This window comes from Oncorhynchus nerka, linkage group LG10, assembly GCF_034236695.1.
Source record: "Oncorhynchus nerka isolate Pitt River linkage group LG10, Oner_Uvic_2.0, whole genome shotgun sequence".
In the NCBI taxonomy this organism is placed as follows: domain Eukaryota; kingdom Metazoa; phylum Chordata; class Actinopteri; order Salmoniformes; family Salmonidae; genus Oncorhynchus; species Oncorhynchus nerka.
This window is the reverse complement of record NC_088405.1, coordinates 86,366,383-86,389,254: the sequence shown is the minus strand read 5'-3', so window position 1 is coordinate 86,389,254 and position 22,872 is coordinate 86,366,383. Positions and strand designations below refer to the sequence as shown.

Sequence of the window (22,872 nt, the reverse complement as noted above, 5' to 3'; positions counted from 1 at the left end):
ATGGCAAGGATCTCTGCCCAAGTGATGTACTGGGCCGTACGCACAGCCTTCTGTGGCTTCTTACTGTCGGATGCCAAGCTGTTGCCATACCAAGCTGTGAGGCAGCCACTCAATATAATCTCAATGGTGCAGCTGTATAATATTTTGAGGATCTGAGGGCCCATGCCAAATCTTTTTGGTCCAGAGCGTTCGATTTGCCACTGACAACTGTGTGCTGTTTTCAAGGGATTGTTAAATACATTTTAATTATTTAGTTCTAATATCATCACCTCTTGAAGAGCAAAGTCAGAACTACACATTTTCGATTATTCCATGCAAAACAGCCCCATCAGCGTTATATGCCTACAGCAAGTAAAATGCATGATTTTAATGATCAGTAAACATCAATTGATCATGTCATTTCAGTTGCGTGACAGTAGCCAACATTAATTGGATATTTGAGTGATATAAAATAAGTGAACTATACCTGACTAGTAAGTATGAGTGGTTCATGTTCATTTCCCCATCTTTCATGGGGGAATTAAGCAGCAGAAGGGCCCATTTGCCCATGTAACGTTACTGTTTGAGCCAGTTTGCTACAGCAGGAAAATAATCCTTCAGCTACAAGAAATGTGAATTGTTATGTGGTTATAATTCATGGAATTTTTTTGTAGAGGTTGACATTTTAAAGTGGAAATTACTTTTAAAGTGGGAATGAATACACTAGTTTGCATTTCCTTAAGTGCAGGAAAACCCTCAGCAATAAAAGGGTGATCAAATTAAGACCCTACATATCTAGCTGATAATGTTTACTTTACAAGCTACCGGTAGAAACTCTGTACAGTTGGCTAAACATAATGGTAAGTAGACCTAATGTACTGTTTTCTCCAACCAACGTAGGCCTAACTAGTGAAGTTAGCCTACATCATCCCCTTTTCAACATTATTAAATAGTATTTAACCATGATTGTTGCAGACAGACATGATAAGCTACATTGATTGATTGACCATGTCAATCAAATTTGGGGCTCCCAAGTGGTGCAACGGTCTAAGGCACTGCATCTCAGTGCTAGAGGTGTCACTACAGACCCTGGTTCGACTCAAGGCTGTATCACAACCGGCCGTGATTGGGAGTGCCATAGGGTGGCGCACAATTGGCCCACCGTAGTCCGGGTTAGTGTTTGGCCGGGGCAGGCCGTCATTGTAAATAAGAATATGTTCTTAACTGATTTGCGTAGTTAAATAAAGATTCAATTTTAAAAAATGTTCTCGCTAGCTAGTAGACTGATCCAATGAACAATTGCATTACAGTTCAAAATGTTGTATAAAGTCTGCCCAAATGTGCCCAATTGTTTTTTTGATACATTTAAGTACACAACTGTGCACTCTCCTCAAACAACAACATGGCATTATTTCACTGTAATAGCTACTGTAAATTGGACAGTGCAGTTAGATTAACAAGAATTGCAGCTTTCTGCACATATCAGATATGTCAATGACCTGGGAAATTCTCTTGTTACTTATAATGTCATGCTAATCACATTAGCTCAGGTTAGCTCAACCGTCTGGTGAAGGGGACAACGATCCCGTAGATGTTAACAAGGGATGACTATATCCACATTTTGTTTGATTTGCTTGCCATCTATAATAGTGATGACAGAAGTCTGACTGACAACTTTACCAGAAGATGTCGAGCCCTTTCCAAAAGCCTAATCCCTGATGAAGCAAGCTAAATGAGCATTCGCTAGCTAGCTACCCTCACATATCTGAAAATGCATGATAAATTGAGGTTTACTGATTGCCCTATAACTCTGATGATGGAGCTAAATGTGAAATAATTACAAATGTGCAGTTCTGACTAGGGTTGGAAACTTCACGGGAAATTTCCAGATATTTTTCCACGGGAATGTAAGCCTTGGAATTTTGTTTAATTTTATCATTTTTTAAAACTTATAACAGTGAACCTTTTTTTGTGGGATTACAGAAGGCAATTATAGGTCTTGTGGCATATTTTGGTTAATCTATCCCCAATTCCATGGAATTGCAACCCTCTGCATGCACAGTGCACTCTTCCATCACATGTACAGCTGATTCTCAAGATCTTGCACACTAATGAGATGCTATTGAGCCCGCACTACTACACTGTCCGAGCCAAGGACTACATGCTTTCTGGTTTTGATTACAATACTGGCTGGGGTGAATATATTTTATACGACATACATTATTTTTTTGTTAACTAGTAAATAGTAGCCTACAGTGTTTAAATAATTTCTTGTTAACAATTTCTGCTAGTGTTAATTCCTGTTTCCATACATGTTTCATTTTAAAACATGCATCTTATCTCACAAAGGTGTTTAATCTAACTGCTTAACTATTTATCTGTACATGGAATTGTATTTGGGGTCTTTTACCTCCTTTTTTCTAATCTTTACAGGAAAATGCCACAGGCACTATCTGATGTGTGGAGACATTTCACTGCAGCTAATGTAGAAGGAAAAGCGGTGTAAATTGGAAATACTGTACCAAATCATGTGAAGAATGCAACAAAGATGCAGAATCATCTGGCCAAGTGCATAAAATTCCCTCAGCGCTCACAACCTCTGACAAAAGTCCCTCGACTTCTATTTGAGATGAAAATGAGGAATCAGACACCTTATAAACAGCAACAGCTCATGAATCAGAAGTTTTATTGACAATGGAGGAACGTTGTCAGAGAAATGCTGATGAATGTCTTGCTCAAGCTGTGTATGCAACTGGTTCACCTTCCAATACACATTGCCTGTGAGCTTGAAAGAGATTTCTGAATGTTTTTCGCCCAACATGCACTCCTCCAACCAGACATGCTTTATCTACTCATTTGCTGGATGCAGAGTTCAAGTGAAGGTCAAGAAAATCATAGAGAAAGCAGACAATTACAATCATCTCTGATGGGTGGTTGAATGTTCGTGGGCAAGGAATAATTAACTACATCATCTCCACCCCTCAACCAGTATTCTACAAGAGCACAGACACAAGGGACAACAGACACACCGGTCTCTACATCGCAGATGAACTGAAGGCTGTCATTAATGACCTTGGACCACAGAAGGTATTTGCACTGGTGACAGACAGTACTGCGATCATGAAGGCCGCTTGGTCTAAAGTAGAGGAGTCCTACCCTCACATCACACCCATTGGCTGTGCTGCTCATGCATTGAATCTGCTCCTCAGGGACATCATGGCACTGGAAACAATGGATACACTACAAGCGAGCCAAGGAAATGGTTAGGTATGTGAAGGGTCATCAAGGTATAGCAGCAATCTACCTCACCAAGCAAAGTGAGAAGAATAAGAGCACCACATTGAAGGTGCCCAGCAACACCCATTGGGGTGGTGGTGTCATGATGTTTGACAGTCTCCTGGAGGGGAGGAGTCTCTCCAAGAAATGGCAATATCACAGCCCCATCAAGAGGATCCTCCTGGATTATGTATTTTGGGAAAGAGTGGTAAGCAGCCTGAAACTCATGAAACCTATAGCAGTAGCCATTGCACAGATTGAGGGAGACATCCTGTCTGATGTTCAGACTCTGCTTGCAGATGTAAGAGAAGAAATCCGTACTGCACTGCCCACTTCACTGTTGCTCCAAGCAGAGGAAACTTCAGTTCTGAAATACATCAAAAAGCGTGAAGACTTCTGCCTGAAGCCCATTCACGCCGCAGCTTACATGTTGGACCCCAAGTATGCTGGCAAGAGCATCCTGTCTGGTGCAGAGATCAACAAGGCCTATGGTGTCATCACTACCGTGTCTCGCCACCTTGGCCTGGATGAGGGCAAGGTTCTTGGCAGTCTGGCGAAGTACACTTCCAAGCAAGGGCTTTGGGATGGAGATGCAATATGGCAGTCGTGCCAACGTATATTATCAGCCACCTGGTGGAAGAGACTTTCTTGATCTGAGGCTCTTTCCCCTGTTGCCTCCATCATCCTCCAAATCCCACCAACATCAGCTGCCTGGTCCTTGTTTGGGAACACACACACACCAAAGCACACAACAGGCTGACCAATACAAGGGTTGAAAAATTGGTGGCCACCCGGGCAAATTTGAGGCTTTTTGAACCTGACAACGAGCCAATTTAGGAGGTCCAGGGAGAAGACATCGAAGCCTGAGAGGAAGACAACCAAAGCTTTAGTTTCTAGACTATCATTTTACAGATGCATGTCGAAAACGTTTTTGGGAGCATAAACTATAGGCTGTCTCATCGTCATCGGTGATCAGGCCTGCCACCATCGTGTCATCAGCAAATTGACCGATGTTGGAGTTGTAGGTGAACTGGGAGTACAGGAGGGGACTATGCACGGACCTCTGAGAGGCCCCCATGTTGAGGGTCAGCGTGGCAGATGGGTTGTTGCCTACACTCACCACCTAGGGGCGACCCGTAAGGATGTCCAAAATCCAGTTGCAGAGGGAGGAGTTCAGTCCCAGGGTCCTTAGCTTAGTGATGAGCTTGGAGGGCACTATGGTGCTGTGATAGCTGTGATAACATGCCATAACAGAGAGGGGGAGAGAGGAGAGCTACAGTCACATTGACTAGACTTATGTTTGTCCCCTGACATAATATATAGCACATGGACATCATCCAAGTTTTCACTGGAATAATGGATGTAATTAAACTGCCCTCTAATTAGATTTCCAGTCTGTCTATTAATTAGTGATCCACAACACAAAGTAACCCCAAGGCCTCCTCCCCCTGTCACAATGTATGTCAGGGTTTGCCAACTGGCGGCCTGCGGGTGAGAATTTAGCCCCCCAAATTTGCTGAGCAAAAATGTTTTTAGATAGATATGTGATTGTATATAAATGTAAGAAAGGTTTGAAATTATTATGTTTTAGTCAAATCTTATCCGTTCTGGCGGTCAATTTTCAGTTGACAAATGATTTGTAATTATGTTCTGGCCCCCTGACCATCCACTTCTCCCGCAGCTGAATCTAGTTGATGATCCCTGATCTATGTCATGAGTCACAGATGGTGTGGATGAATGCTGTTCAATGGGCTTATTGCCATCAATGCCATCTAACCGGGCTAGAAACATAAATATGATAGCGATCAAAACCTTCCGTGCAGCACTGAACACGACCACTCCCATCTCCCTCTAAACTTCCAGCAGGCTTTGGGCTCTGTAATTGGCAAAGGGTGGAGAGAATAAGGAGAAATCCCAAAGCGCCATTCGTTGGAAACAGGAATGCAAGTTGCTAGCATTACCCTCTGCTGTGGAACCCACACAGGAAGCTGTGGCTCCTGCATTTTAATAGACACCTCGTCTATTTCCACGTTCTCTCTTGCCCTCTCTTCCGCACTCTCCATCTCCCCAATGCCCTCTTTATGGTACTGCTCATTTGCCTATCGTATCATGTCACCATTCCTCTTGTGTCTGAAACAGCTGATGTTTTGGGAGGTTAAGACAGTAGACTTGTGAAGAGTGAGAAAAAGACAGAGGGAGAACATCCTCATACATCAGAGCGAGGTATACAACAGTATATATAGTGTGTCTGAGGCTAGCTTACCTCCAAGAGCTGTGCGGCGTCTGGACGACTCTCTGGATTCTTATCCAGCGACTTTTTCAGGAAATCCTTAAACTCCCGTGACCTTAAACACACAGAATGCCGGGAACATGAATCAAAGAAGGGAGAAGGACTGATGGGGTGGTGGTGATATTTTCACTAGATAACTTAATGACACAGTGAGGCTAGAACGGAACAGATTCAGGAATGTGGTACACAGTTGGCTGCACAGCTCTGCAAGGTGGGTAATCATTACTTTAATCACGGCTATATTTCTTTCAACAAATAAAGCTTTCACTAGCAATGCTCTTCACATCTGGAGAGAGCTCTCAGCACCTGGGGAGTGGGGGAAAAGGCCCGAGCTCTCGCATCTGCTGAGCAATGGAACACACCGCCTCATAAAAACGGATTAGAAAAGCCACAGCTTTACACACTCATATTGCTGTGTTCACCGGCTTCTGGCGGCTTAGTTTAAAGGACAGATGTAGACCCGTAGACCTCTCTGGCCTCTCCTCTCCTCTCACCACTTGCTGGGTTGCTCCAGGGTAGGGGGCTCAGACTTGGCTATCTTCAGCAGGACCCTCATGGGGTTGAGTTCATGATGCGGGGGCTCGATCTGGGCCAGCTCGATCAGGGTGATGCCCAGGGACCAGATGTCAGCCTTGTAGTCATACGGAGCGTCCTTCATGGTCTCACACATCACCACCTCAGGAGCCATCCTAGAATACAACATAGTACAATAGAGGATCTCTAATATGGTGGACAAATACCCTCTGGCGTTTTAAGACAAAAAAAAGATTGAAGTTAATGTTTAGGTTTCATATGATTCATCTGAAACGTCCCTCACGTTTATTGCTGTTGGCATATTGCAAAAGTTGTAAATACTTGTACACAGTTGTAAATAGTTCACATTCCAAGCTCACGGCCAATATTTGCATGTCAACACACTTTCGATTGAGCTATGTTTACTGACCAAGTGGATAGTAGGCATAATAACGTACTTTATCTGAGCTCTAGAGAGAGGGGTATGCAGTGTTTGCTTATGATCAAAAGTGACACGTTCCATAAAGAAATGGTACACTGTTAACTGTTATAGGCATATTTCTATTTTGCCCTGTTTATCAAGTGTTGGAAAAATAATCAACTGACTGGTTTTCTTGATGTCTGTAGTATTCTCACGGCAATCTGGTTTCCTCTCAGGTTACGGATGTGTCACTGCAACCATAAAGGTCTTCAATGATGTCACCATTCCCCTTGATTCTAAACAATGTTGTGCTGCTATTTTTATTGACTTGGCCAAAGCTTTTGATACAGACCATTCCATTCTTCTGGGCCGGCTAAGGAGTATTGGTGTCTCTGAGGGGTCTTTGGCCTGGTTTGTTAACAACCTCTCTCAAAGAGTGCAGTGTATAAAGTCAGAAAATCTGCCATCTCAGCCACTGCCGGTCACCAAGGGAGTACCCCAAAGCTCAATCCTAGGCCCCACGCTCTTCTCAATTTACATCAACAACATAGCTCAGGCAGTAGGAAGCACTCTCATCCATTTATATGCAGATGAGTCTTATACTCAGCTAGCCCCTCCCCAGATTTTGTGTTAAACGCTCTACAACAAAGCTTTCTAAATGTCCAACAAGCTTTCTCTACCCTTAAACTTGTTCTGAACACCTCCAAAACTAAGGTCATGAGGTTTAGTAAGAAGAATGCCCCACTCCGCACAGGTGTGATTACTACCTCCGAGGGTTTAAAGCTTGAGGTAGTCCACATACAACACCCGTTCTGCCAGTCACATTCTGTTAAAGGTCCCCAAAGAACACACATCCCTGGGTCGCCCGTCTTTTCCATTTGCTGCAGCTAGTGACTGGAATGAGCTGCAAAAAACACTCAAACTGGACAGTTTTATCTAAATCCCTTCGTTCAAAGACTCAAATCATGGACACTCTTAATGACAGTTGTGGCTGCTTTGCGTGATATATTGTTGTCGCTACCTTCTTGCCCTTTGTGCTGTTGTCTGTGCCCAATAATGTTTGTACCATGTTTTGTGCTGCTACCATGTTGTGTTGTCATGTGTTGCTGCCTTGCTAGGTTGTTGTCTTAGGTCTTATGTAGTGTTGCGTTGTCCCTCTTGTCGGGATGTGTGTTTTGTCCTATATTTATATTTTATTTTTAATCCCAGCCCATCCCCACAGGATGCCTTTTGGTAGGCCGTCATTGTAAATAACAATTTGTTCTTAACTGACTTGCCTAGTTAAATAAATCTTATTTTTTTTAAATAAGCTTCAAATTCACAGCAGAATACACAATGAAATTCCATCTGTATCTCATTTATGACTCTATCGAACATTGTGCAACACCTGGGCAGGGTGAGAAGCTATCCCAATCGACATTGGATAACCTGCTCTGGTCAATAGTTAACTTCAACCAAACCATGCTTATTGGCAAACTAGCCAGGCCCAGCTAAAGCACAAGGTCCAGAATCAAACTAAGACATAAGAGCTTTTCCAAGGGCCTTGTAAGGCTATGATCAAACCACACTGACTGAGCAGTGGGCACTACTGTAAGGAATGCTATTATGCATTATGATATCAAGCAGAACATAGAACTGGTTTAATAGGTACCATGGGTAGTAGCAAGAAGATGTTTGACATCCAGTCATGCAGTACAACCATAATCCCATTAAAGACATGTGCGTCCCAAATGGCACCCTATTCCCTACATAGTGCGTTACATTTTGACCGGAGACCAATAAAAGGTGCCATTTTGGACACAATCACTGTCGACACCCATTGTCATTCCCCTTTGTTTTCATGTGTATGTACTCACCAGTATGGTGTTCCTATAAAAGAGTCCCTTCTTTGCAGAGTTTTGGTATTTTGCGCTGACACGCCAAAATCCGCTGCAAGCATTGAGACAGAAAGAAAACAGAACATTTCAAATTTTTTTCAGAATTCCATTTCTTGGTAGAGAGAATGATTGACAGGCCAGTGTTATAACCTAATTTCTTCTTCCGGGGGAGGAATGTGTGTTTCTACACCGTAAAACTGCCATGACATCAGAGACAAGACGCAAAGCTGACTGATTAAATTTACAGCACAGGGTATAACATCCCAAACGACCTTTCCATTTCCCCAAACATGATCCAGCACTTACAGAGATGTTATTTCTGCTTTAGCAACACATGTGTCTTCCTCAGGATATTACCAGAGACCGCCTGGGATGAGACCAGGGCAATGTTAAGTCTAGAGTTCAGATTGTAGTCTTTTATACTACTACTGCTACTACCACCTTTATTTACTAGGCAAGACAATTAAAAACAAATTCTTATTAACAATGAAAGAATCGGGGCAGCAGGTAGCATAGGGGTTAGAGAGTTGGGCCAGTAAAACGAAAGGTTGCTAGATCGAATCTCCGAGCTGATAAGGTAAACATCTGTCGTTCGGGGGCAGAACAAGGTTGTTAACCCACTGTTCCTAGACCGTCATTGTAAATAAGAATGTTCTTAACTGACTTGCCTAGTTAAACAAAGGTTAAATACATGTTTTTGTCATATTTGACCTTTTAACCGTTCCTTAAATCATGAACTGAGACTTCAGAATTCCCTTTGGTAAGTATAGTGTCTGATTTCTGTTAGGCCTTGAGGAATTCTTTAGGGGCCAATGCCTTTTCAGTGATGGTTGATTTGATTTGAGAATGGGACAACCCTATGATCTAGGATGAAAATACTCCACTTTCCCCAGAGAGCAAGAGTATCTGTTGTCCGTTCCTGAGGAGCAGATCCAAATTCTACATCTATGGAACAAAATGACAGGCCATGAGAACTGTACTGTACACGTCGGTCTTATTTGGGCAACTTTCCATTAGAGGCTCTCCCAGTCATTAAAACAAAGCTCCGGAGTCTGTCCTAGTGAAACTATGTGAGGCACTGAAGAGGGCCTTGTAACATGATAAATCAGTCAGACTGTCTGAAGTTCAGACAGTGGGTTGGAAGTCACTGACAGCCGGAGAATTCCCAGGGGGTCCTTAAAAGTTCACGGGCGTTATCAGGCAGCCCTTTCGAGTACAGTCCTCCTCTCTTCCCTGCTCCTCCCTTTCTCTCAGACTGACATTTATAAAGCTATTATAGGCTCCACAAAGCAGCCGTATAGTTTGGCAAGTGGCGATTCAACAAAAATCTGATAGACCTTTTGGACCCAAATCCTCAGCACACAGAACTTCAGGGATATTGAAACAACAGAATACTATCTATAAATCACATGGAGAAAGAATTTATCAGAATGCCGCATTCCAACATATCTCACATCTGATTCTTCCAAGATGACTCAGGGAAGGACTTTTTCTAACTGGGTCGATTTATGTGAACATTCCCATCACGCTCTGCTTTCCAACAAGATAACAGCCACTTTTTCCAAAGCCAACCGTGACCAATATACAATGTCCAATGAGAAGTCGTTGTTGCTTATTGGAGAATTAATCCAAATAGTTTAAGACTGTGGATAACAGAGGAAGATTAAGGGGGATGGTTAGACCCAATAAGTAGAACACTGGTTCTAGCATTCTAGAGGTCTCCATGTTCTAGAAGAATACATTCTATGGGTAAAACAATGTGAGGAAGAATATAGAGACTCACCTAGCTTGATGTCTCCCTCCAGTGTAAGAAGTATGTTCCCAGCCTTCAAGTCTCTGTGGATGATCTTGATGCTGTGCAGGTAGACCAGGGCCTCCAGCATCTGTTTACAGATTACCTGTATCTGGGGCTCTATCAGGCCCCGGTCCAGCTCTGCAGAACAGAAAGAGGCGAGGACACCGGTTAGGGTAACAGACATCACTTTACACATCAACAAAAGTTTTACTTTAAATCTCCTCAAGAGAAAAATGGTACAACCCATTTTTACTGGTAACAAGTCAGAACTCCCCCGAAGGCAAGGTGGTTTATTGGGTCACCTGAGTATTTCCTATGCAGCAGATCGGGCTTCTGCCAGTACAAGATGTAGGAAGTCTTAATAGGTCACTGCCCCCTGAGAGCCGAGAGAGTGTAAATTGACTTTGAGAAAACATTAGCCTGCTTTAGCATGTGATCTTCCCGCTCAGCCCAGTCAAAACTGTTCGCTGCTCTGGCCCCCCAATGGTGGAACAAATTCCCTCACGACGCCAGGACAGCGGAGTCAATCACCACCTTCCGGAGACACCTGAAACCCCACCTCTTTAAGGAATACCTAGGATAGGATAAAGTAATCCTTCTCACCCCCCCCCCCCTTAAAAGATTTAGATGCACTATTGTAAAGTGGCTGTTCCACTGGATGTCATAAGGTGAATGCACCAATTTGTAAGTCACTCTGGATAAGAGCGTCTGCTAAATGACTTAAATGTAAATGTAAATCTCGATTCTTTCGGTGTTTGGTTAGCTGTATTTGGGGCCAGCGACTGCTGTAGTAGAAGCTGGAGGGAATCTCCACAGTACAGTAGAGCAGAGTTCAGTAGAGTAGGTTATAGTTCAGTACAGTAAATTGTGTACTCAGATCTACTGAACAGTACATTAGACTATTTACTGTGCCATCTAAACTTGTGAACCCTACTGTTTTTTGTGAATACTATGATTTCCCCATTGCAGCCAATTCAATTGCAGACATTAGAGATTTTTCTGAAATTCCATTACCGATTTGGTAACGATTAACTAATACCATTAACTAACTTAATTATTTGTCATTTGACAGCTCTAGTTGATGCATTTCTAATAACTTAAGACTTTTTCTGGTAGATGATGTTTTCTAAGACCCCTTCTCCAACAGTTTGACCAGAAATCATTATTCCAGATTTTTAGGATGGAAAATGGTTGAAAATATATGCCTTAATTTCTCAAAAATATAGACTCTTCGATTTAATTTGACACCCAGTTCAACATGCTCATATGAAGTTAACGTGTCGATGCTCATCGGTCCTTTTACATGGAAACTACCAGGGGTCTCCTCTCCATCTGCGCTTAGTGTTTTGCAACAATAGCAGATCCATTACAGCGTGACGTCACTTGGCCTTGTTCGCCAATTATTTTATAATAAAGCAATATTCTTAAGAGCAACAATGCCTTGGCAGTTGCAGCTATGGCCTGAGGTATAGAATCTGAAACATCAAATGGGAGAGGCAGGAAGATTATGAAAGCAATGTTCTAAGGGAGAGAGCACAGAGCACAAACCCATGAAGCACCACGCTGTTTACAGTACTGTGGGGTCTGGAATTATTGACACCCTTGATAAAGAGGAGCAAAAAAATACTGCATAAAATAAATAACACAAATACTGACCTATATTGTATGCATTTTTGGGGAGAAAAAGTATATTATTTTATACTAATACAGTTCCAGATAAAGTAATAAAAATCTCTAAAATATATGGGAGAAAAATAATTGGATTCCCTGTTTATAAATACTTCAGCACCCTCCTCTTGCATTGCGAGGATAATGACACTGAGCCTTTTTCTAAAATGTGTTATGAGATTGGAGAACAATGGGAGGGATCTTATAAAATTCCTCCATACAGAATCTTTCTGGATCCTTGATATATTTCGTCTGCGCTTATGGACTGCCCTCGTCAGCTCCACGTTGGCCTGTCGAAAGAACAATGCATGTGCAGAAGATACCTCATCTCTACTATAAAATATGGTGGTGGATCTTTCATGTTATGGGGCTATTTTGCTTCCAATTTAGCATACAACATAGCTCAGAATTTGAATAATTTTTTGCTCATCTTTATCAAGGGATCCAATCATTCCGGACCCCACAACGTCTCCGTACCTAACATCGTTGCGTCCACGGCTCCTCCGGGGCAGAACTCAATCATGATCTGTGTGGACAAAGAGGAAAAGAGTCAGTATTGGGATTTATCAGGAAATAAACTGAATACAAATATATCAGAAAATACAAACTGAATATAAATGGAATACAATTGCATCAGGAAATACAAACTAAATACAAACTTCCTAAGAGGGAAGAGGGATTCCATGGAAAGTCACATTTTCTAGAGAACCATCAACATGACGCACTTTAAAGTCACAGACATATGTTAGTAGCTATTGTTTGACTTTTACTGTGATCACTTCAGAAGCTTCCCAGAGAAAAGGAAGCGGGGTAAAGAAAGAGAAGATGGATTAAATGGAGGGGGGCTGAGAGGAGACGAGAGGGAAGGCCCAGAGAAGTGACAGGTAGTAGCCTAGCTGCCTTCAATCTTACTGAGATACACTGGTCTCTCTCTGCTGTATGGCCCTGAGAGAATGTCTGAAATCTAGAGAAGAGAGCGAGACAGGAGTTGTAGGCAGTAAGGCCTCTTGGAACTCAGATAACCTATACAATAAAAGACAGCACGTCAGCAGCAGACGCCTGACACTGCCCAGTCACCAGGAGATTAACCAACAGCTCCCTTTCTAGTCGTACACTCCTGTCTCTGACATCTGTGTTGAAAGCCCTCTCAATCACTCTACAATGCCTCGTGTCGCTATAGGCGATTCTCACCGTGGCCGTACAGAACAGCACTACAGTCAGTGTGTGTTTAGCGATGGATGCGATAACAGACTGTCACTGTAACATAAACCAAATACCATCCCTGCCAAGGTGAAACAGCAAGAGCTGAGGAAAGGCAGAAACAGAATAGAAAAAAAGCCCACTGACAACAATCCCGTGCATCTGCACTGTCAAAGGCTACTTATGAACGAGTCATGCAAGTCAAAAGGGGGCCGAGCACAATAAAGCCAGAGTAGAAAGGTGTTTTGATCATAGTCCACATGACTTGAGGGTTGATGGAGTACAGTAACTTTAACATACCGACGTTGTCTAAGGGATTCTGAGAGCACCTCAGAAGTGTGTTCGCGCGCACATGCATGTTTCTTTATCCAAGGCACTCAGATGGCTTGTCACTGTTCATCAACAGCATACATCTCTCACTGTTACATAATCCCCTGACAGTTGAGTAACACAGACTAGGTCTTGTGTTACCATTGCAAAAAAGGCCCTCTCCAACCCATTAATGCACCTCTGTGCTATAACACCATTGTCAAAGCAACAAAACTAATGGAGGACTTACAGGTAGTCACTGTACATAAGTGGACACACACACACACACACACGACTCCATCCCCAGCCGAGGGAGGTGCCCATGTCCCGGTCAGCCTTGGCTAGCCTCCACAGTAAAACAAGGGCGTCTTATGAGGCATAAGGTGATTTTAAAAAGTGGTGTTTGTGAGGCCTTGTATTAACATTGGATCCATTGGAGTTTGAGGTTAATTTGTGTTTTTTCCTAAATCCCTACTTATCCTCTCATCAACAAATACTTCAGATGTGAATGACAAGCTAGGTAAATAGACTTAAGAGGAAGGCATACCTGGTACAACCTCAACATTGGCTGTGTCCACTGAATGCCATTCAAATGACTACATGATAAACACCTACTGTAAAATGCTTTATCAGCTTGTGGTTTTATGTATAGACAACAGGAAGTTTTTAGTGGAATCTAAATGATAATTATATCTATCGCTGCTACTGTAGGTAAATCACAGCAGTTTTCTCCCTTTGAGGGAATGTTGGCATGGTTTCCAGATGACAAGAGCAATTTTGCACTGGGGAAAGATGTGATCCAACTGGTCAGACCGCATATAAACTACAGCCTGTATAGGTTCCTCTTGGAGAGAACTATCTTAATAATTGATGACTGTTAAAAGATGCCGTTTCACTGGCTAAGCCCTCTGAGTTTATGCCACTGACTGCTCAGTCGGGCAAGTTAAGTTGAGCTGATGCAGACTTGCAACCACTGTGTGAGATACACAAGTAAACTGGCTTAGGTAGCACCTTGGCGACATTGACGTGGTATTTAAGTTCATACAACTGTGTACCGACAGTGATTTCCAACCTCATGTTCTAAGAAATCTCCCAGACATCTTTTCTCCATCATGAAAAGAATCAGCATTATGCATAGTGACACTTTGGGAATTGAATAACGTTCCAGTGATAGACAGGTAAAGGTTCTAAAATTGGTTTTAGGACCCATTTAGGTCAAACATCACCCTTGAAGAACATAATTCAGAGAAAATACATATCACATTCTATAAGATTCGATCTTTGGTTCTGTACACACAGACAACCATTCAAAAGTTTGGGGTCGCTTAGAAATGTCCTTGCTTTTGAAAGAAAAACACTTTTTTTGTCCATTAAAACATCAAATTGGACAAAAATACAGTGTAGACATTGTTAATGTTGTAAATGACTATTGCAGCTGGAAACAGCAGATATTTTTATGGAATATCTACATAGGCGTACAGAGGCCATTATCAGCAACCATCACTCCTGTGTTTCAATGGCACGTTGTGTTAGCTAATCCAAGTTTATCAATTTAAAAAGGCTAATTGATTATTAGAAAACCATTTTGCAATTATGTTACACAGCTTTAAACTGTTGTCCTGTTTACAGAAGCACTAAAACTGGCCTTCTTTAGACTAGTTGAGTATCTGGAATATCAGCATTTGTGGGTTTGATTACAGGCTCAAAATGTAAACAAATAAATGTTCTTCTGAAACTCATCAGTCTATTCTTGTTCTGAGAAATGAAGACTATTCCATGCAAGAAACTGCCAAGAAATTGTCAAGAAACTGAAGATCTCGTACAACGCTGTGTACTACTCCCTTCACGGAACAGTGCAAACTGGCTACAACCAGAATAGAAAGAGAAGTGGGAGACCCCGGTGCACAACTGAGAAAGTACATTAGAGTGTGTAGTTTGAGAAACAGATGCCTCACAAGTCCGCAACTGGCAGCTTCATTAAATAGTACCCGCAAAACACCCGTCTCAACGTCAACATTGAAGAGGCGACTCCGGGATGCTGGCCTTCTAGGCAGAGTTGCAAAGAAAAAGCCATAACTCAGACTGGCTAATAAAAACAAAAGATTAAGATGGGCAAAAAGAACAGACACTGGACAGAGGAACTGTGTGTCGCCTCTTCACTGTTGAAGGAAATGTCTATGTGACCCCAAACCTTGAATGGTAGTAATATATAGTTGAATTCGGAAGTTTACATACACCTTAGACAAATACATTTAAACTCAGTTTCTCACAATTCCTGGCATTTAATACTAGTAAAAATTCCCCGTCTTCGGTCAGTTAGGACCACTATTTTAAGAATGTGAAATGTCCGAATAATAGTAGAGAGAATGATTTATTTCAGCTTTTCTTTCTTTCATCACATTCCCAGTGGGTCAGAAGTTAACATACACTCAATTAGTATTTGGTAGCATTGCCTTTAAATTGTTTAACTTGGGTCAAAAGTTTTGGGTAGCCATCCACAAGCTTCCCACAATAAGTTGGGTGAATTTTAGCACATTCCTCCTGACAGAGCTGGTGTAACTGAGTCAGGTTTGTAGGCCTCCTTGCTCGCACATGCTTTTTCAGTTCTGCCCACAAATTTTCTATAGGATTGAGGTCGGGGCTTTGTGATGGTCACTCCAATACCTTGACTTGGTTGTCCTTAAGCCATTTTGCCACAACTTTGGAAGTATGATTGGGGTCGTTGTCCATTTGGAAGACCCATTTGCGACCAAGCTTTAACTTCCTGACTGATGTCTTGAGATGTTGCTTCAATATATCCACTTAATTGTTCTACCTCATGATGCCATCTATTTTGTGAAGTTGCAGCAAAGCACAAGGCAAGTCAGTTAAGAACAAAATCTTATTTGCAATGATGGCCTAGGAACAGTGGGTTAACTGCCTGTTCAGGCAGTGTGTTTCTACAGATGAACGTGGTACCTTCAGACGTTTGGAAATTGCTCCCAGGGATGAACCAGACTTATGGAGGTCTTGGCTGATTTCTTTTTGATTACCCCATGGTGTCAAGCAATGAGGCACTGAGTTAAGATATGGCCTTGAAATACATCCACAGGTACACCTCCAATTGACTCAAATGATGTCAATTAGCCTATCAGAGACTTCTAAAGCCATGACATAATTTTCTGGAATTTTCCAAGCTGTTTAAAGGCACAGTCAACTTAGTGCATGTAAACTTCTTACCCACTGGAATTATGACACAGAATTATGACACAGGTATGTGTGAAATAATCTGTCTGTAAACAATTGCTGTAAAAATGACTTGTGTCATGCACAAAGTAGATGTTCTAACTGACTTGCCAAAACTATAGTTTGTTAAGAAATTTGTGGAGTGGTTGAAAAATTACTTTTGATGATTTCAACCTACGTGTATGTAAACTTCCAACTTCAACTGTGTGTGTGTGTGTGTGTGAGAGATGTACATCCCTATATGGATATAACCCCTTGGCAGAAAGCACAGCATTGATTTCCGCTGCTACACAACTTTACATTTCTGAGAAGGATTTTAGCTCCACAGATAAATTAGACTGTATTTGTGATTTAAATACTTGGATGCCTCACAACGTCCTCCATCTAAATCAAGCAAAGACTGACGTACTTATTGTTGGGGCCATAGCACAGAGAGAGAATCTAGTCGCACATTTTAATTCACAGGCAATAAAGACCAAACAGGTTAAAAAAAAGAAAAACTTTGTGTTATTTTAGATTCTGAACTAAATTTTAAAAAATACATTAGGAATGTGACCAAATAGCTTTTTACCACTTAAGGAACATTGCCAAGATGCGGCCGTTTCTCTCTCAACCTGCTACCGAGAGACTCATCCATGTTGATTACAAGCAGGCTTGACTACTGTAATGCTCTCCTGTCTGGTCTACTCAAGAAAGCCACTGGTCAACTGCAAAACATACAGAATGCTGCAGCACGGGTACTGACCAAGACCAGACAGAGAGAACACATTACACCAGTTTTAAGGTCTCTGCACTGGCTGCCTGTGAGTTTTAGAATTCATTTTAAGATTCTATTGTTTTTTAAATCAATCCATGATTGTGCACCGCAATACATGTCAGACATGCTTTAAGTTCTGTACCCAGTAGGTCCCTCAGGTCCTCTGGCACTGGCCTTTTAACTATCCCAAAGCCTAGGACCAAGACGCATGGAGAGGCAGGCTTTAGTTACTCTGCCCCCAGACTCTGGAATAGCCTGCCAGAGTACCTGAGGGAGGGCAAAACTGTGGAGATATTTAAAAGAGATCTTAAAACATGTCTTTTTAGCTTTGCTTTTCCTCTGGGTGCTTTTTAGTTGTTCAGTTTGTGTCACTCTTTTGTTTTTTAATCTTGTTTGTTGTGTAGTAAATATTTAAGCTTTTATTTAATAGTTTTGTATTTTCCTGTTAAGCACAGTGCATTGCATGTCTGAAATATAAAGCTTATATATATAAATAAAGCTTGATTTGATGGTACATTACAGTACGTCCTCAGGATGGATTCAGAATGAAGAACAGTAATAGACAGACAACACGTTGCTCTATGTGATGTACTGCGGCTCCACTGAGATAGTGGGTAGAAGGGAGTGAGATGGGGAACAAAAGAGGATGAGGGCATATTTACAGTAAACAGAGTGGCGCTGTGCTGGGGGGATAAAAACAAGAACAGGGACCCTACACGGACATCATTCACCTCCTGTTATATGGTTCCTCTCCCAGTCTCTACCTCTACCTCTGCTTGGTATCAACTGAACAGAACACAGCAGCATTTCTTTAGACTGAGAGCCCCCTCTTCATCAAGAGGCAGCCTCAAGGAGATAGACTTATTCACAAGGAATAAATTATACTCAGTCTCACAGTGTGCAGTAGGGTTTTGTGTTGGCCCTATGAGTGGCAATAGACTACACTGACTGCACACTAAGAGACACACCATCCATCTGTTAACACCTACTAATACAGTTCTAGAGTTTATTAATGGTTGATCTCCAGATGAAAACATTCATGGCTGGCTGAAGTCCCTCAACTAATAATGAAGAAAATAACTGGTCCTGTAAGACAGGGTCTGTTTGATAGATCAGAAGTTGGCTAGTTAGTCAAGATGGAGTGATTCCAGAAGTGAACAAAAGCTTATAAATGGTATGCGTTTCTGCTTGTCTGCGCCTGTATGTGTGTCTGCGCCTGTATGTGTGTCTGCGCCTGTATGTGTGTCTGCTGTCTGCGCCTGTATGGGTGTCTGCTGTCTGTATGTGTGTCTGCTGTCTGTATGTGTGTCTGCTGTCTGTATGTGTGTCTGCTGTCTGTATGTGTGTCTGCTGTCTGTATGTGTGTCTGCTGTCTGTATGTGTGTCTGCTGTCTGCGCCTGTATGTGTGTCTGCTGTCTGCGCCTGTATGTGTGTCTGCTGTCTGCGCCTGTATGTGTGTCTGCTGTCTGCGCCTGTATGTGTGTCTGCTGTCTGCGCCTGTATGCGTGTCTGCTGTCTGCGCCTGTATGCGTGTCTGCTGTCTGCGCCTGTATGTGTGTCTGCTGTCTGCGCCTGTATGTGTGTCTGCGCCTGTATGTGTGTATGCGCCTGTATGTGTGTCTGCTGTCTGCGCCTGTATGTGTGTCTGCGCCTGTATGTGTGTCTGCGCCTGTATGTGTGTCTGCGCCTGTATGTGTGTCTGCGCCTGTATGTGTGTCTGCGCCTGTATGTGTGTCTGCTGTCTGCGCCTGTATGTGTGTCTGCGCCTGTATGTGTGTCTGTGCCTGTATGCGTTTCTGCTTGTCTACGCCTGTATGTGTCTGCTGTCTGCGCCTGTATGCGTTTCTGCTTGTCTACGCCTGTATGTGTGTCTGCTGTCTGCGCCTGTATGTGTGTCTGCTGTCTGCGCCTGTATGTGTGTCTGCGCCTGTATGTGTGTCTGCTGTCTGCGCCTGTATGTGTGTCTGCTGTCTGTATGTGTGTCTGCTGTCTATGTGTGTCTGCTGTCTGTATGTGTGTCTGCTGTCTGCGCCTGTATGTGTGTCTGCTGTATGTGTGTCTGCGCCTGTATGTGTGTCTGCTGTCTGCGCCTGTATGTGTGTCTGCTGTCTGCGCCTGTATGTGTGTCTGCTGTCTGCGCCTGTATGTGTGTCTGCGCCTGTATGTGTGTCTGCGCCTGTATGTGTGTCTGCGCCTGTATGTGTGTCTGCGCCTGTATGCGTGTCTGCGCCTGTATGTGTGTCTGCTGTCTGCGCCTGTATGTGTGTCTGCGCCTGTATGTGTGTCTGCTGTCTGCGCCTGTATGTGTGTCTGGCTGTCTGCGCCTGTATGTGTGTCTGCGCCTGTCTGCGTGTCTGCGCCTGTATGTGTGTCTGCGCCTGTCTGCGCCTGTATGTGTGTCTGCGCCTGTCTGCGCCTGTATGTGTGTCTGCGCCTGTCTGCTGTCTGCGCCTGTATGTGTGTCTGCTGTCTGCGCCTGTATGTGTGTCTGCTGTCTGCGCCTGTATGTGTGTCTGCGCCTGTATGTGTGTCTGCTGTCTGCGCCTGTATGTGTGTCTGCTGTCTGCGCCTGTATGTGTGTCTACGCCTGTATGTGTGTCTGCTGTCTGCGCCTGTATGTGTGTCTGCTGTCTGCGCCTGTATGTGTGTCTGCTGTCTGCGCCTGTATGTGTGTCTGCTGTCTGCGCCTGTATGTGTGTCTGCGTGTCTGCTGTCTGCGCCTGTATGCGTGTCTGCGCCTGTATGTGTGTCTGCTGTCTGCGCCTGTCTGCGTGTCTGCTGTCTGCGCCTGTCTGCGCCTGTATGCGTGTCTGCTGTCTGCGCCTGTATGCGTGTCTGCTGTCTACGCCTGTATGCGTGTCTGCTGTCTGCGTGTCTGCTGTCTGCGCCTGTATGCGTGTCTGCTGTCTGCGCCTGTATGCGTGTCTGCTGTCTGCGCCTGTATGCGTGTCTGCTGTCTGCGCCTGTATGCGTGTCTGCTGTCTGCGCCTGTTGTCTGCGTGTCTGCTGTCTGCGCCTGTTGTCTGCGTGTCTGCTGTCTGCGCCTGTTGTCTGCGCCTGTCTGCGCCTGTATGTGTGTCTGCTGTCTACGACTGTATGTGTGTCTGCTGTCTACGCCTGTATGTGTGTCTGCTGTCTACGCCTGTATGTGTGTCTGCTGTCTACGCCTGTATGTGTGTCTGCTGTCTACGCCTGTATGTGTGTCTGCTGTCTGCTCCTGTATGTGTGTCTGCTGTCTGCTCCTGTATGTGTGTCTGCTGTCTACGCCTGTATGTGTGTCTGCTGTCTACGCCTGTATGTGTGTCTGCTGTCTGCTCCTGTATGTGTGTCTGCTGTCTGCTCCTGTATGTGTGTCTGCTGTCTACGCCTGTATGTGTGTCTGCTGTCTACGCCTGTATGTGTGTCTGCTGTCTACGCCTGTATGTGTGTCTGCTGTCTACGCCTGTATGTGTGTCTGCTGTCTACGCCTGTATGTGTGTCTGCTGTCTGCGTCTACTGTCCGTGTGTGTGCGCCTACTGTCCGTGTGTGTGCGCCTACTGTCCGTGTGTGTGCGCCTACTGTCCGTGTGTGTGCGCCTACTGTCCGTGTGTGTGCGCCTACTGTCCGTGTGTGTGCGCCTACTGTCCGTGTGTGTGCGCCTACTGTCCGTGTGTGTGCGCCTACTGTCCGTGTGTGTGCGCCTACTGTCCGTGTGTGTGCGTCTACTGTCCGTGATCATGTCTCTGTGTGTACGTCTGTGTGTGTTAATGTCACCAGTCAATTAGCTACCCTACGGTAAAGGCCCCCTGTTTCTCACGCTGTGGCTGGAAAACAGATTGTTCCTAAATGAGAACAAACAGCCTTCTCTCTCTCTCCCCAGAACAGAGTAGGTGGGCAGCGGAATGTGCTCTCCAGCTGAAAGAGGGGGGTTTCAGAGGCCCAAAGCCCAACTGCCGGTTCTCTTCAGCAGAGACACCCCACCCAGCCTAGGCAGACTGGCATCCTCCAGGGATCACACATCTTTAATCATCCCCTTGGCACTGGCCCTTGGCCAGGGAGAGGCAATACTCTCACTTTGTGGTGCCAGTGTTTGTGTGGAGGTGTTATGGTCAGACAACTCATCTCCACCCAGAAACATATTGGGTTGTTCCGACACTGGAGAGAGAGGTCAAACTATAACCTGATTCTTTCTGATGATATCCAAGTATGACATAGTTCTATTGTGTCATCTAAACCGCCGATCTTAACAGGGTCATTAGCATAAATAAATAGTGGGAAGTGGTGTATAAGTGAGCATTGCCTCTGGCTACTCACTCTGGAGGAAATAACCTGGGCCTCTTGAATAAGATCACATTGATGTCGGACTATACTGCCCATGTACACTCAATGATAGGCTGCACCATTTTAAAATGTAGAATAGGTGAGAACGAGATCAGAGAGAAAACTGAAACCCCACCAAGGACACACACAGACAGGAAATGTTTGGTTGGAAAGCTGTACGTGTATTTGCACACGGCCCTTTATCAAAACACAACGAGCTGACGCAGTCTCGATGCAGAGGCCTTGTAGAAAGGAGAATGTACCTTTCGCACTATGGAATTTCAGCTATGCCATAGCAGGGGTGCAACAAGCCTCAGGGTTTTGAACAGCTGGGGAGGGGGAGCAATAGACCTGCCGCCATGTACAAGGTGCCCCAACACTGCACTATGATGTCATACCCCACTCCTCTGTCTGTTGACCGTCTACTCTGAACCCTATGAGAGATGGAATCGTTGTGTACACAACCATTTAAAAATCGGTATGAGGCTGGAATGAAATGTAGAAATCTCTTGGCATCTACTTGGTCTGTAAGAACCACACTTAAAGCTGCACTATACAGACACCGCTCAGACTATTTCCTGGGTGCTAAAATGGAACTAGTTTGTTTAATTTCAGTTTAAACTGCTGTGAAATATCACCCCAAAAAGTTACATAATGCAGGTTTAAGATCACCTACACTTTCACCTCTATGACCATTTCAACTCAGCAGTTTTACATCACTTTGGCTTTTAGCTGTCGAGTTGAGTTTATACTGCACTTATATCCAGGTCACGGTTTCAAAGGTCAGTCAGTCATGCAATGATAGTCACAAAAATACTATAGTCAGATAAATAATTAATCGTAAACGTCAGAATCCAACCCAATGTGTATCACAGTTCAGAATAACATAACATTTTGCTGCAGTATGAACAGTGTGCAACAGAATAGCATCATAAAGTGTTGCTGCAGTATGAACAGTGTGTATCAGAATAGCATCATAAAGTGTTGCTTCAGTATGAACAGTGTGTATCAGAATAGCATCATAAAGTGTTGCTTCAGTATGAACAGTGTGTATCAGAATAGCATCATAAAGTGTTGCTTCAGTATGAACAGTGTGTATCAGAATAGCATCATAAAGTGTTGCTTCAGTATGAACAGTGTGTATCAGAATAGCATCATAAAGTGTTGCTGCAGTATGAACAGTGTGTATCAGAATAGCATCATAAAGTGTTGCTTCAGTATGAACAGTGTGTATCAGAATAGCATCATAAAGTGTTGCTTC

At 43.6% G+C, this 22,872-nt stretch overlaps 1 protein-coding gene across 1 annotated transcript in view; it reads right to left on the bottom strand.

Annotated features, from left to right (window-relative positions):
* Nucleotides 1-22,872, bottom strand: part of stk10 (serine/threonine kinase 10) — a 64,465-nt gene that overhangs the window by 20,210 nt on the left and 21,383 nt on the right. The window contains exons 3-7 of the mRNA XM_029671762.2: nucleotides 12,297-12,345; nucleotides 10,140-10,289; nucleotides 8,336-8,408; nucleotides 6,040-6,234; nucleotides 5,519-5,600 (exon numbers count right to left, since the gene is read on the bottom strand). Of these exons, the coding sequence (XP_029527622.1) occupies nucleotides 5,519-5,600; nucleotides 6,040-6,234; nucleotides 8,336-8,408; nucleotides 10,140-10,289; nucleotides 12,297-12,345 (549 nt within the window). The remainder of the gene's footprint in view (nucleotides 1-5,518; nucleotides 5,601-6,039; nucleotides 6,235-8,335; nucleotides 8,409-10,139; nucleotides 10,290-12,296; nucleotides 12,346-22,872) is intronic.